The 14028-nt window shown below is 35.2% G+C and overlaps 1 protein-coding gene across 1 annotated transcript; it reads left to right on the forward strand.

Annotated features, from left to right (window-relative positions):
- Window positions 1-293: 293 nt before the first annotated feature.
- Window positions 294-3280, forward strand: LOC111876182 (protein DEFECTIVE IN MERISTEM SILENCING 3). The gene is made up of 8 exons (XM_023872716.3): window positions 294-552; window positions 1178-1309; window positions 1393-1507; window positions 1587-1812; window positions 1916-2107; window positions 2206-2529; window positions 2599-2827; window positions 2914-3280. Exons 1-8 carry the CDS (start codon window positions 532-534, stop codon window positions 2956-2958), a joined length of 1284 nt encoding a protein of 427 aa, XP_023728484.1. The 5' UTR covers window positions 294-531; the 3' UTR covers window positions 2959-3280.
- The last annotated feature ends 10748 nt before the right edge of the window (window positions 3281-14028 follow it).

The following is a 14028-nucleotide window of genomic DNA, read 5'->3' on the forward strand; positions in this document are numbered from 1 at the left end:
TTAAAAAAATGTTTAGATTTGCTTATACGGTGTCAAAACCTGATAATCCTGTTTTAGTTTTTTTCAAAATGATCAAAATAATACTTTCTAAAGATGTTGGATAACTATAGGTTATAAAGAATTTTGATAAGTTAATAACTTATTAAAAATAATTTATCTTCGATTCACCGCAATAAACTATTTAAAAAACAGCAGTGCTTCCAAACATTTATTTTAAATTATATAGGTGTGAAATGGATAATAAGTTTTTTTTTTTTTTTTTTTTTTTTTTTTTTTTTTTTTTTTTTTTTTTAAGCTCAGCCAAATACCCACTTTAGGTTGGTTTTCAGAGTTTGGAGCTGTAATAAAAAAGTTAAGTTGCCTTGTCTTTCTTCGCTCTTGTTTCAATTATGAATTAGTAGTACTCAAAAATTGTAAAGCTTACACAGCATACCATAACTCTCACTTGTCCGAACCGAGATCATTTGGGGTTGTCTCCCACATTGCACACGGGAATCTACCTGCCCGGAACCCCAATTTGCTCCGAACACCATGTATTCGTCTGGCCAACAGGTATCGATTTCCGTTAGGGTTTCGCATTTCGTGTTCTAGTTTCGCATTCTGAAATTGAGAAAAAAAAGGGCAAAATCCTTTTGTATTTTTGTCAAGTTTATTGGACTTCAATTGAAGTGTATGTGCGCATTTGTATACAAACGTTTCAATCTGTTGACTTGCATACTCGTGTAAACCTATTTCTACCAATTTTCTTTAAATTTAAGTTTTCGTAAGGAGAACATACCAAGTATATGTGGTTTGATGTTAGTACATTGTAATGTTTGAGTATCTAAAGGGGAAGTTTCGGCTTTCGGCTTCAGAGTTAAGGGTATCACCAACTTTTCCATGAATGAATTCTTGATGGAAGCATGGTTTTGGTAATGAATCATGATTATGAACGAACAAAAAGGGTTAATCATGGTTGAAGTGCTTGAGAGGGTGGGGACTGTGGTTGTCAGATTCATGGTTGATGAATAAATCTAGCTTACCCTTTTAAGATTTCAGTTCATTTGTTTGATTTCTCAATTGATAATGATATATAATCTGCCAAGTTCCATCTTCAACCATAATATCTCATTCACATTATTGAGTATACTATACGTCTATACCTCTCTTTATGACATTGACTTGTCAAACTTTGTAGATGCCAATACGTCCAAATGTGTTAAGTGTACAAGTTCCATCAGCAATGAACTACACTGGTCAAAATGACACATCTAATGCTGCAAGGGATGGATCAGAGAATGGAGCAGAATCCCTTGTCAACCCGTCTAAGGTTATTAATGACATTTCAGATCTGTCAATCTCTGTTCTTATTTTTCCTGTTACACAAAACTATCGTTTTGTTAATCTTTTCAGAAACTTGAGAACGACATGCTCTTGCTAGGAAAAAAGATTAAACAACATGAAGAAAACATCAAGTATTTAAGGACTCATAAGAACAGTCTAGATGATGTGATTACAGATATGCAAGGTATATACATTAATACCCTTGATGCGTTTTCTTGTAATTTTCAAAATGCGAATCATGAGTTATTTTCTTTCTCCTTTAGTTACTCTGGGAAAGTATCATTCCTCATCTGCACCTAAGATAGAAGATGGGGACCTTTCACAAATGCAGACTGAAGAGGCCACAATTGAAAATATCATGAAAAATGAAAAATCAGCTGCTGCTATTGTGTGCCAGCTTAAACGACACCGCAATCAAGCTACTCATATCAAAGATGTTCTTGGTGTTGTAGCTACTTTAGGAAAAGTCAACGATGATAGTCTTAGCAGGTAAGTTTGACTTTTTCAGTCTTGTTTTAGGTCATGATTCATGTTTCTAGAAATCATCATCATTAAGTATTGGTTTTAAATGTTTATGATGGAGAACAAACAGGATTCTATCAGAGTATCTTGGGCAAGATAACATGTTGGCTTTAGTTTGCATGACATATGATGGTGTTAAAGCTCTTGAATCTTATGACAAAGAAGGTTGTATTAATAAAAGTTCAGGTCTCTTAGGGCTTGGAACTGCTATAGGACAAATCTTGGAAGGGCGATATAATGTCATTTGTCTTGAAAATATGAGGTATGTATGTATGTATGTGTAAATTCTTTTCCCCTTTTTTCAAATCAAATCTTTAGTTGTTAGTTTAACAAACAGTATTTTCTTTTTATGGCTTTTAGTCCATATTATGGTGAGTTTCTAGCTAATGATGCGCAAAGGAGGCTTGCTCTTTCAAAACCAACATTACCAAATGGTGAAACGCCAGCTGGATTTATGGGGTTTGCTGTGAACATGATTCATATCAATAGTGAACATCTGTTTTATCTTACAAACAAAGGGAATGGTTTAAGAGAGACTCTTTTTTATACTCTGTTTTCGCGATTACAAGTTTATAAAAGCAGGGCAGAAATGTTACAAGCCCTACCTTGCATACATGATGGAGCCGTTTCATTGGATGGAGGAATTATAAGAAGTTGTAGTGTTTTTTCTCTTGGCACAACTCGGTAAGCCAGAATTAAACATTTTTTTTTTTTAAATATATGAATGTGTTTTTGATTTTGTAATTGTTGTAGGGAAGAAGAGGTGAAAGTGAGATTTGCGATAAGTTCAGGGGTTTCTTATTTACCTGAGGAGTATATTGAAGTTGAAAAGGAGATGAAGGAGTTTAAATGGAAAAGGGAAAGGATGATGGAAGATATACAAAGGGAAGAAGCGATGTTGGCTCATGTGAAGTTCAATTTTGAATTCAAGAAGCAAGAATTTCTTGGTTTTATGGCACAAAGCTCGCCTTATACAATGCAGGTAACTATAGTTTTTGTTTGATCCAACATTATCAGTATCAGTATCAGTAACAGTAACAATATATTTTTGTGAATATTATGATGCAGTACCCCCCAATGCAAGCACCTCCAGGAAGATCGACTCCTAGATAAACACCTCCTTTTGACTTTTGACTTTTGACTTTTGAATTATATATATATATATATATATATATATATATATATATATATATATATATATATATATATATATATTATTGGCTTTCATTTTTAGAATTAAGAACCTTAGTTCTTGAGATTTCTATTACTTAATGTGTTTATATAATTTGATACCCCACCTTAATCGGGTCTGTGGTTTAAACCCTGAAACCCGGGATAAGCTTTGTTATTTTTAAAAATATGTTGTACTCCGTATATAATTTGATATGATTAGGTAAATCAACAAACAATGACAAATAACAAAATGACCATATAAGTCATAAAGTGCACCCAATGGATGATGATATATGAGCGGATAAAGTGTTGATGATATAAATAGTGCTAAATTTTCTACTTAATGTATCGCCTCTATATTACCCTTAAACACTGACAAATAACAAAATGACCATATATTTGATAATCGTTATAAATCTTAAAGTGTACGTTATCACATTAAATAATTTCAAAATAACATGATAAACAACTTAAATTAAACATAATTTTAAAATATGTTCAAATAAATAAAGTAAATAAAAATATATGTTACATCATATTAGCAGTTTCATCATGCCTGCAGACTAAACATATATTGTGCAGTTAGGCTGCTATAAGGAGTAGTTCAATTTGTTACGCGTGAGTTGCATCCAAACACTACCCCCAACCTCTTGTATTGTGAATTGTGAGCTCTTGTGATTGTGGCTACGCCCTTCACAATCTCTCTCCTTCCCCCTCCCTCGTTATCTATCTCTTCCAACTGATGAGAATATATTATTCACCGCCATTTCTTAATCTTGGTGTGGGAGGGTGTTTGAATGATGTGACCATCTATCTCTTTGGTGAGAATTATGTGTAATAATCTCCAAAGCACTCTGTATAGCCTTAGAGTGCCCCCATTGTGTTCAATTTAGTTTTTCTTCCAATTATTCTTCATTGCTGAATATAATATCTTTTTTTTTTTTTGGAAAAAATGTTGAATGTAATGTCTTTATTGCACTCCATGAATAATTTTCCGCCAATGTTATATTTTCTTATGAAATTATGTATTGCAAAGCAAGCAATTACCATATTTCTTTGTATTGTAAATGGATAAAGATCTATTTGTTTAGAGATTGAAAATCTTGCTTTCATGACATCCATAAGCACATTCACTAGCATTTCCTGATTGTTCATGCGCACGATTGAACTTTTTCTTCTTTATTTACACGTAAATAACTTGAACCAAAATATCATATAAATAGAATAGTCGTAAAACCATGGCCGGATTGAAGCAGGGGCAGGCAGGGCACGTGAACAGGGCCCAATTCTTTTAGGGGCCTTTTTTTTCTTAATTATTTGATAAGATTATCGATCTTTGTTCTCAATTCTCATTTTTAGGTTTCTTAAAAAAGTCTTTACTCCAGTTTTAATGATCCTATTTTGCTAACGAAAATTCTATATGGTTACCAAAATTTTAGGAGGAGACAGTGGATAACAAAAAATCTTTTCTATAAAAATCATACCGATATTGTTAATCTTCAAAATTACTAAACATAAAACAAAATAATATCACATATAGGGAAGAATAGAAGAGACTGAAAAGTGAAAAATCCCCAAAATCAAAATTTACAAAAAACTTTAGGACACGAAGACATTCGTTGTCATCAACTTCTGTATCTCGGTGCTAATCTTTGTCTCTGGTAGGCTCACTTAGGTAGCCCATCTCCGCCTATTTCCACCGATTCTTTGTTGTCTCCTGTTGCTTCAATGCGCGGTTCCGTCTACCTTCACCCATCTCCGTCGATTCTTTGTCCAACTCTGCCGATTTGTGATCAACTGGAGGCCTGCTTCTCCACTTTCTCCGGTGACTAGTCTCCTTTAACTCCAAGGTTATCAGGTTTAACTTTCTACTTTGTCTTCTAGACCGACGGATGAAGTTATTTTGTATGCAAAGATAACCAAGTAAATATAAAGAAATAGGTCAATGTCTAGTAGTCTAGTCTAGAAGCTATAAAGTAGAATAGATGTAATGAGCATTAGTTTTGGTCTTTTGGTAATTAGTTTTGATCTTTTTGGATATTACAGGGAACAAAGTATTTTTTATATATTGAGTATATATAATGTAATCAATTTTAGTCATTTTAGCTCAGTATTCTTTTTTGTTTTCGATCTTTTCCTAATTTTTTTAATTATTGATAATCTTTAGGTTATAGTTATATACTATAGCTTGAATCATAGAATCGTAAAATAGTCTTAATAATTTATTTGTTTTATTAATTTTTATATCTTCATTTGTTTTTTGTCTTTTTATGATGTTTATTTTTTTTATTTCTCATTGCTAAAGTTAATAATTTTATATTATATTTGTCTTAGATAGTATTATTAAAACATAAGAAACTATATTTTTTGACTCGTTTATTTTATACCTAATTCAGGTTGGAATCTCGTATGTTTAAATCATGGATTCGCCACTTAATCAATCGTTATTCCTACTTTTGAATGGGTGACGACATAACTATTTCTGCTATCTTTTCAGAAACATTATTTCTAGTGTTCCTTTCCATCATAAAAAAAAATATATAAATGTAGTCACTCCACTACTAATGACAAAATCATGAATTTTTTTGGAGACCCATATAAACCTGTGAATTTTGATCTTGGAACTTTGAATGGTGACGACATAAAGCAAATGTTGTCGGTTAGTTGTTACAATATGCCATTACTGATTAAAATACTATGATTTTGCTATGTTTATTGCTATAAATTTTATCGTCGTTTAAAAAAAAACTTAATTTAAATTCGTTACACGTTAAGGCCTAAAGGCTTTTTTTTCCGACTCGTCCTGGGCAGTTGAATCCTCAGGACCGGCCCTGCGTAAAACCGACTAATGCTCAACCCTCATTGAGATTATTACCAAAATAAACATTTATAAGAAAAATTGTTGGAAATAACCCCGTGTATTTTACTCTTTTTTTTACCAATATAGGCAATATAATTTATTATTTACCCATAGTATCAATTTACTTGTAAATATTTACTCATTCAACAACATACTTGTATTTCTTTACTAATGATAACAATAATTAACTCATAAATAGCAACATAAATGCATTTACTTAACACATGATGGCAACATACTTATATTTCTTTATTCATCAAAGCAACATCCTTACATTCATTTATCGATAACAACATATAACAAATAAAGTATGATGCACACATTGATAATAAAATATAAATACATTATTATTATTATTATAGGTAAAATAAAATACATCATAGTTATCAATAAAAAAACATATATAGTTTATTCTTTTGTGCAAAGAACATGCAAAATACATTCTTCATATTGTTAGATAAGGCAAAATTCATTCTTCATATTGGTAGATAAGGTAAAATACATCGTGATTCTCTATAATTTGTCTTAAATCATATAATTTTATATAAAAAAAAGCTGCACAAGATATTTCAATATCAACATACATATATAATAATAACCATTTGAATTTTCACAATTACAAGTTACAATTGAAAAAATATTATAATAAGAAACCAAAAGTTTGACCAAGATTTGAAGTTGGGTCACACGATTCTACTAAACCCACATACGTGTCGTGATAGCTCGAGCTTTTCGATGAGAAAGTGTCACGCCTGCCGGCGACGGCCCAATCCGGTCGACTGTCTGTCAGCTCCGGGCAGATGTAACTGAACAGCGCGTGCATGTTACTCTCATCGGCATTAAAGTTGGCAATTTACATCACACCAAATCAAATCGTAACCATCCATCTAAGTTTTCATACATTCCTTTAATTTTTAAAAGATCAAGAAAAAACCACTTATTATGTTTTTGTGTACTGACACTACCACCGTATGTCCATTTGTTGTTGAATTTGAGCTGCAAGCTCATTGCTTTTTTCACCACAACGACAATGAAACAGACAATTTCTTTAGAAGGTTCTGTCTTTTGTGTTGTCAAGAATCGTATACCCAACCCAATGTTGCTTCCTTAACCATGTTTTTTTTTTTTTTTTCCTTTTCTTCCTGTTGTGTTTTCTTATTTCTTCTGGTGGATGAAATTGAAGGTAAAATTCTAGGGTTTTGAGATAAAAGGGGTTCTCTCTTGTGTTTTTCTTGTGGATGGTGGATCTTCTAGATTGTTAATGGAAATTGAAGAAAGTATTTATACTGTTTTACTATTTTTATAACTACTTTCGTTTAATTATTTATTTTATTTTATTTTTATTTTTTTACAAAAAGCTATTATATGTACTTATATTTATTTATTTATTTACTTGTGGATGGTGGATCTTCTAGATTGTTAATTATTTATTTTATTTTATTTTCATTTGGTTATAGTTTTTAGACAAAACATTAAAAGTGGCATTCTACTTATATAAAATGTTCAAAATCATGATTTTTTTATGGTTTTAATTCCTAATAACTTGAAATGATAACTTTTTCCTTTTAATTTCTTTTATGCATTTTTGTATTATTTTACTACTTTGTTAATTCAACAATAAAAAAAAAACAAAAGAACTATCCACTCCAACCAAATAGTACATCTTTTCTTTCTCTCTGATACAGATACACTCGCACTCGTCCGTTATTGTCTTCTTCCATGGTCAGTCAAACAAACACATTGAAACTTATAAACAAACGTTTCACATATACATACGCATACCTCAAATAAAAAAACGCACACACGAAAAACCATATACCACAAATGACCCTGATTAATCCAAAAAAAAAAAAACAGAGGGAAGAACAGAACGATGAGTGTTGGATTAAGGATGTGTTTGGGTTAGTTTTTTTTTTTTTATCATAAAAGTAATTTTAGGAAAAGTGTTTATTATCTTATAGTTTTTTGGAAAAACAATTTTTAAAAAGTGTTTGAGTTTGCTTTTGTGGTAGGAAAAACTGAAAAGTTAATAAGTTTATTTTAAGAAATGTTTAGCTTAGCTTTTTAGATGTAAAATGACCAAAAATGACATAGTTATATATTTAGAACCATTTACCATATAATATTTCATAGTTAATAATTTTTATATACAAAATTGATATTTTCTTAAACTTTTTCTTTTACAAAATATATAATATTAATTTCTTTTACAAAGTAAAATAATTTTTTGATTAGACCATGATAATATTAAAATTGAGTTCATATAAAAGTTGAATACAAATTGTAAAAAATTCATAAAAATATCATAAGTAATGTAATATTACATTTTTCCCTACAATTCCATTATATCTTGCACAATAATATCTTGTATCGCTGTCATATACGAATCATCATTATCTGTGCGATGTGTAACTGGACCTTCTGTTGGGTTTTAGCCATAAGAACTTTCCTATGTGCGCATGCAAAACCCTAATGCTTGGATCTAGGCTTTCTAATAAACATGCATTGAATCCAAGTCTTCTAATGACTAATTAGGTTAAATAACAACATTGAAACAGATCTAGAATCATACCTTTGAGTTCCTTGTTGATCTTGAGATCTTGGAGCTTCTAGAGTCACAAGTGTCACTCCTCTAATGGCTTACAAACACCAACAGCAATAAGAATGATTTAGGAGAGAGGAGAGGGGAGGAATTCGACCAGAGGTTCCTTGCTTTAGGAGATGTGTCGAATTCCCTATGCCATAGGGTCTATTTATACTTGTAGACTCCTTAAGGGTTACAACCTAAACCCTAATTGGATAATCTTCTCTTAAGGCTATCCAAATCCATTCCATAGATAAGTATATGGACGATTTAAGCTATCCTAAACCTCTTAGAATTCGTCCATACCATATCCTAATGGATTTACAGTCTAAAGCTTAACTATCAAACAATTGACAGTTTATACCCCTTTATTTAATTAATCTCTTTAAGTCACCAAATTAATTCTAATTAATTCTATGACTTATATTAATCAAATAACAATATATTATTCACATAATATATTAATAATATTTACTCTCTCTTAATAAATCATCCTATCAAGTTGCTATGGTGAAGGCAACCCAAAAGGACCATGCACAACCGGATCAAATACTTGCCTAATATAGTTGCAGCCTTAGACACTATTCCAACAGTCTCCCACTTGGATAAGTCTAGTAACTATACAAGTACAATTCGGTTTTGCAATCATAGCTCTCAAAGACGCTGTCAACTCTGATCTAATCAATCTTGTCCTTTAGATAAGGGAACGTACAGTCCTCTGTTAGATATCATGCTGACAATCCTATGGAATGGTTAGTCAAGCATTTAGGTTTCTCGATCTCTGATTTATTTGACATAGAACTTAATCGAACACATCAATTCAGTTCTGACCGGGCCCGGCACATAAGTCAAATCAAATCATCGAGCAGCCGAGATATCGCTTTTACCTTCTTAGATAAAAGTTACAGATAAACTTCGACTTATATGTATTTACTTATTCATCAACCAACTATACACAACAATACGTTTTATAACACCAAGTTACTGATGCGTTTTCATATTATCAATGTACAATCAATTAACAAATAATAAACCATATATCTAGGTTTTAAGACTATATGATATTATCGTCTTGCGATCACCTTTTATATCGTATTCCACAAGGTGATTCCAGCAAGCGTGGGTTTATTCCAATGCTCAAAACTAGTTCATAAGCACTCATGAACGTTGCAGCAATCCTTTGCTATGTCTAACACCATTTAGACACTCTACAAACCAATTCATGACAATCTTCTTTCATATCTACTCCCAACATATGAACGATTGTGGACCATTTGAATAATTCGATTATTCCTAATAAACTCAATTATTCTGGAAGTCAAAACATGCAAAGTGAAACAATAGCTAAACAATTAACATAAGATAGTATCATTACTCATAAATAAAACTCCTTTATTTAATCATCAAATGTCAATTTACATTTATCTATTACACGTTTCTAATACTATCTAATCTATGCTAATATCATCCTTCAGCCCAATACTCCTAGCATGCTGTAAGTGCTTAACCCTACTCAGTCCCTTCGTAAGCGGATCTGCTGGGTTATCTTCTGATGATATCCTCTTCACTACGAGTTGTCCTTCTTCTACACGATGTCTGATGAAGTGATATTTTCTGTCGATATGTCTTGATCTACCATGATCCCTCGGTTCCTTGGTTAAGGCAACCGCACCTTCGTTATCACAGAAAATCTCCATGGGCTCCTTTATGGCAGGTACGACTCCAAGATCACCGATGAAGTTCTTTAGCCATATTGCCTCCTTCGACGCTTCGCTCGCTGCAATGTACTCTGATTCGCACGTTGAATCAGCTACGGTTTCTTGCTTGGAACTCTTCCAGGTCACTGCTCCTCCATTTAGGGTAAAGACCCAGCCCGACTGCGAACGGTAGTTGTCCCTGTCTGTCTGAAAACTGGCGTCACTATACCCTCGCACCTTCAAGTCATCACTCCCTCCGAGGACTAAGAACCATTCCTTTGTCCTCTGAAGGTACTTAAGGATATTCTTCACCGCAATCCAATGTGCTTTGCCAGGATTCCCTTGATATCTGCTAACCATGCTCAAAGCGAAGGCTACATCAGGGCGAGTACAAGTCATAGCGTACATGATTGAGCCAACTGCGGAAGCATATGGTATTCGGCTCATTTCTGCTATCTCAGCTTCGGTACTCGGACTTTGAGTCTTACTCAATCTGGCATTACTTTGTATTGGTAATTCTCCCTTCTTTGAGTTTTCCATACTAAAACGTTTCAGTACCTTCTCCAAGTAAGTGTTCTGACTAAGTCCAATTAGTCTCTTACTTCTTTCTCTCACTATCCTTATTCCCAAAATGTAAGAAGCTTCTCCGAGGTCCTTCATAGCGAAGCACTTCCCGAGCCAGGACTTAACTTCCTGCAGAGTCGGGATGTCGTTTCCTATGAGCAATATGTCATCGACATATAGGACGAGAAAGCTTACTATACTCCCACTGGCTTTGACATATACACAAGACTCGTCTTCGCTTCGTATAAATCCAAACTCTTTGACTTTCTCATCGAAGCAAAGATTCCATCTGCGAGACGCTTGCTTAAGTTCATAAATGGACTTCTCAAGCTTACACACTCTATTCGGATGCTTCGGATCCACAAACCCCTCGGGCTGAGCCATGTAAACATCCTCAGCCAACTTCCCATTAAGAAAAGCGGTCTTGACATCCATTTGCCAAATCTCATAATCATGAAATGCGGCAATAGCTAGCATCACTCTAATAGATTTAATCTTCGCAACTGGTGAGAAGGTCTCATCATAGTCAACTCCAGGAGTTTGAGTAAAGCCCTTCGCAACCAATCGCGCTTTATATGTGTGTACGTTTCCATCCACGTCGGTCTTCTTCTTGAAGATCCATTTGCACCCAACGGTCTTACGTCCGGGCACATAATCAACCAAATTCCAAACTTGGTTATCATACATGGATTGGATCTCGCTATCCATTGCCTCTTTCCATTTTGCAGACTCCGGGCCTGCCATGGCTTCCCTATAGCTATTAGGTTCATCAAGGTTTACTAGTGTACCATCACTAATATACGTGTCCCCTTCGGTAGTAATATGAAAACCATAAAACTGGGGTAGAACTCTAACTCTATCGGAACGTCTAAGAGGTAAGGATTCGTCAATTGGTTCAACCGGAGTTTCCTCCTCGGGTTGAGTGCCAGCGGTAGAGGTTCCTTCATCTATCGACTCTTGAATCTCTTCAAGCTCGATTTGCCTCCCACTGTCTCCTTGGCTTATGAGTTCTCGCTCTCGGAAAACTCCTCTCCTTGCAACGAAGACAACATTGTCCTTCGGTCTATAGAAGAGATATCCAAAGGATGTCTGCGGGTAGCCGATGAAAATACATCGCTCACTTCGAGGTTCAAGCTTGTCGTGAGTATCTCGTCTTACGAAAGCCTCGCAACCCCAAACCTTGATATGTGCCAACGAGGGAGCTTTCCCTGTCCACATCTCGTGAGGTGTTTTGGCAACCTTCTTAGTAGGGACTCGGTTAAGGATATGGGCGGCAGTCTCTAAGGCATACCCCCAAAAAGAGATTGGTAGCGAAGCACGACTCATCATAGAGCGAACCATATCCAATAAGGTTCGATTACGCCTTTCTGCCACATCATTCAACTGCGGTGTCCTAGGAGGCGTCAATTGTGAAACTATTCCACACTCCTTGAGATAATCGTGGAATTCAAGACTTAGGTACTCTCCTCCTCGATCGGATCGAAGCATCTTGATTTTCCTGCCCAATTGATTCTCCACTTCATTCTTGAACTCTTTGAACTTTTCAAAGGTGTCTGACTTTTGCTTGATTAAGTAGATATACCCATATCTACTATAGTCATCGGTAAAAGTCACATAGAAGCGGTTCCCATCCTTCGTGGTTGATCTAAACGGTCCACACACATCGGTATGTATTAGGTCCAATAGACCCTCCCCCCTTTCACATGTATTCGTGAAGGGTGACTTAGTCATCTTTCCAAGCAAACAAGACTCGCATGTGTCATCTTCCCTAAGGTCGAATGAGTCCAACACTCCATCCTTTTGAGTTGGGCTATGCGTTTCTTGTTGACATGTCCAAGACGACAATGCCACAAGGATGCTTTATCCATACTAGTGGAAGAATCAATATTCAAAACATCATTTCCTAAGTTATCAACAATCATAACGGTTTCATATATTCCATTACATGGTATAGCTTCAAAGTAAAAGACACCATTTAGATAAGCCAAAATAGAACCATTCTCATTATTAAAAGAAAATCTAAATCCTTGTCTATATAAACCATGAAATGAAATGATGTTTCTTGCCATTTCTGGCGAATAGCAACAATTGTTCAAATCTAAAACTAAACTATTCCTAAGCACTAAGGAATAGACTCCAATCTTGGTCACAGGCGACGATCTTCTGTTCCCCATGATTAGATTGATCCTTCCTTGCTCCACATCCCTACTTCTTCTTAGTCCCTGCACATTAGAACAAATGTGATAACCACAACCGGTATCAAGAACCCAAGAAATAGCATGATTAGAATCGTTAGATTTGATTGTATATATACCTGCGAAAGATGGCTTGATCTTTCCTTCTTTGATTGCTTGCAGGTAATCCGGGCAGCTTCTCTTCCAATGTCCTATCTTGTGGCAGTGGTGGCACTCTGCCTCCTTCGGGTTAGAGCAGGGCTTGGCGGGATCTTTGGTCCCACTGGAAGAGGCACCATCTCGGGCTTTCACCTTGCGATAGTTCTTCGATGAAGCTTTCCTCTTCTTTCCCTTCCCTTGTCCAATAGCCAAGACAGGAGCAGCGGGCGGATTGGGAGTGGGTGCAACAGACTTGTCCCTGAAGTTGCTCTCAGCAACCCTCAAGAGACCTTGGAGCTTGCTTAGGGTGACCTCTTCTTTGTTCATGTGGTAGGTCATCCTAAATTGGTTGTACATTGGAGGCAAAGAGTGAAGCACCATGTCGATCGCCAAGTCTTCACCGAAGTCAACATTTAACTTGCGGAGGCGGTCAACATACCTTTGCATCTTTTGCAAGTGCACGGTAAGAGATTCTCCATGACCCATCTTTGCGGAAATCATGTTAGTGAAAATCTCGTACCTCTCTTGTCTCGCGTTTTGGTGGTACCTCTCCAATAAGTCTTGATGCATCTCGTACGGGTACATGTCCTCGTAGGACTTTTGGAATTCGGTGTTCATGGTGGCAATCATGATGCAATGTACCTTCGTTGCATCTCGCTCATGAGTTTCAAAGGCGGTGATTTCGGCGGGAGTAGCAATTTCGGGGTTGATTTTCTCGAGCTTCTCATCGAGGACATACTCCTTATCCTCATAGCGAGCAATGGTGCGAATGTATCTTATCCATTCGCTAAAGTTCGTTCCATCGAAGGTGACCTTTTGGCAAAGGCTCATCAACGTGAAAGAACTAGCAGCAGCGTTGTTTGCGTTCGACATCTACAATTAGAAAAGGACAAAGATAGATTAGAATAAGAATCCCTAATTATCACCCAATAAGAAAATTAGGGCTAGGATCCAACAATAACATCTACATAC

This window comes from Lactuca sativa, chromosome 8, assembly GCF_002870075.4.
Source record: "Lactuca sativa cultivar Salinas chromosome 8, Lsat_Salinas_v11, whole genome shotgun sequence".
Classification (NCBI taxonomy): domain Eukaryota; kingdom Viridiplantae; phylum Streptophyta; class Magnoliopsida; order Asterales; family Asteraceae; genus Lactuca; species Lactuca sativa.

What these genes read in the sequence shown, in the direction of transcription:
- LOC111876182 (XM_023872716.3), top strand. Translation starts at nt 532, where the DNA reads ATGTATTCGTCTGGCCAACAG. An exon ending in AACGATGATAGTCTTAGCAG is followed by an intron (nt 1,813 to 1,915) that starts GTAAGTTTGACT and finishes GAGAACAAACAG; the next exon opens with GATTCTATCAGAGTATCTTG. An exon ending in TTTTCTCTTGGCACAACTCG is followed by an intron (nt 2,530 to 2,598) that starts GTAAGCCAGAAT and finishes TAATTGTTGTAG; the next exon opens with GGAAGAAGAGGTGAAAGTGA.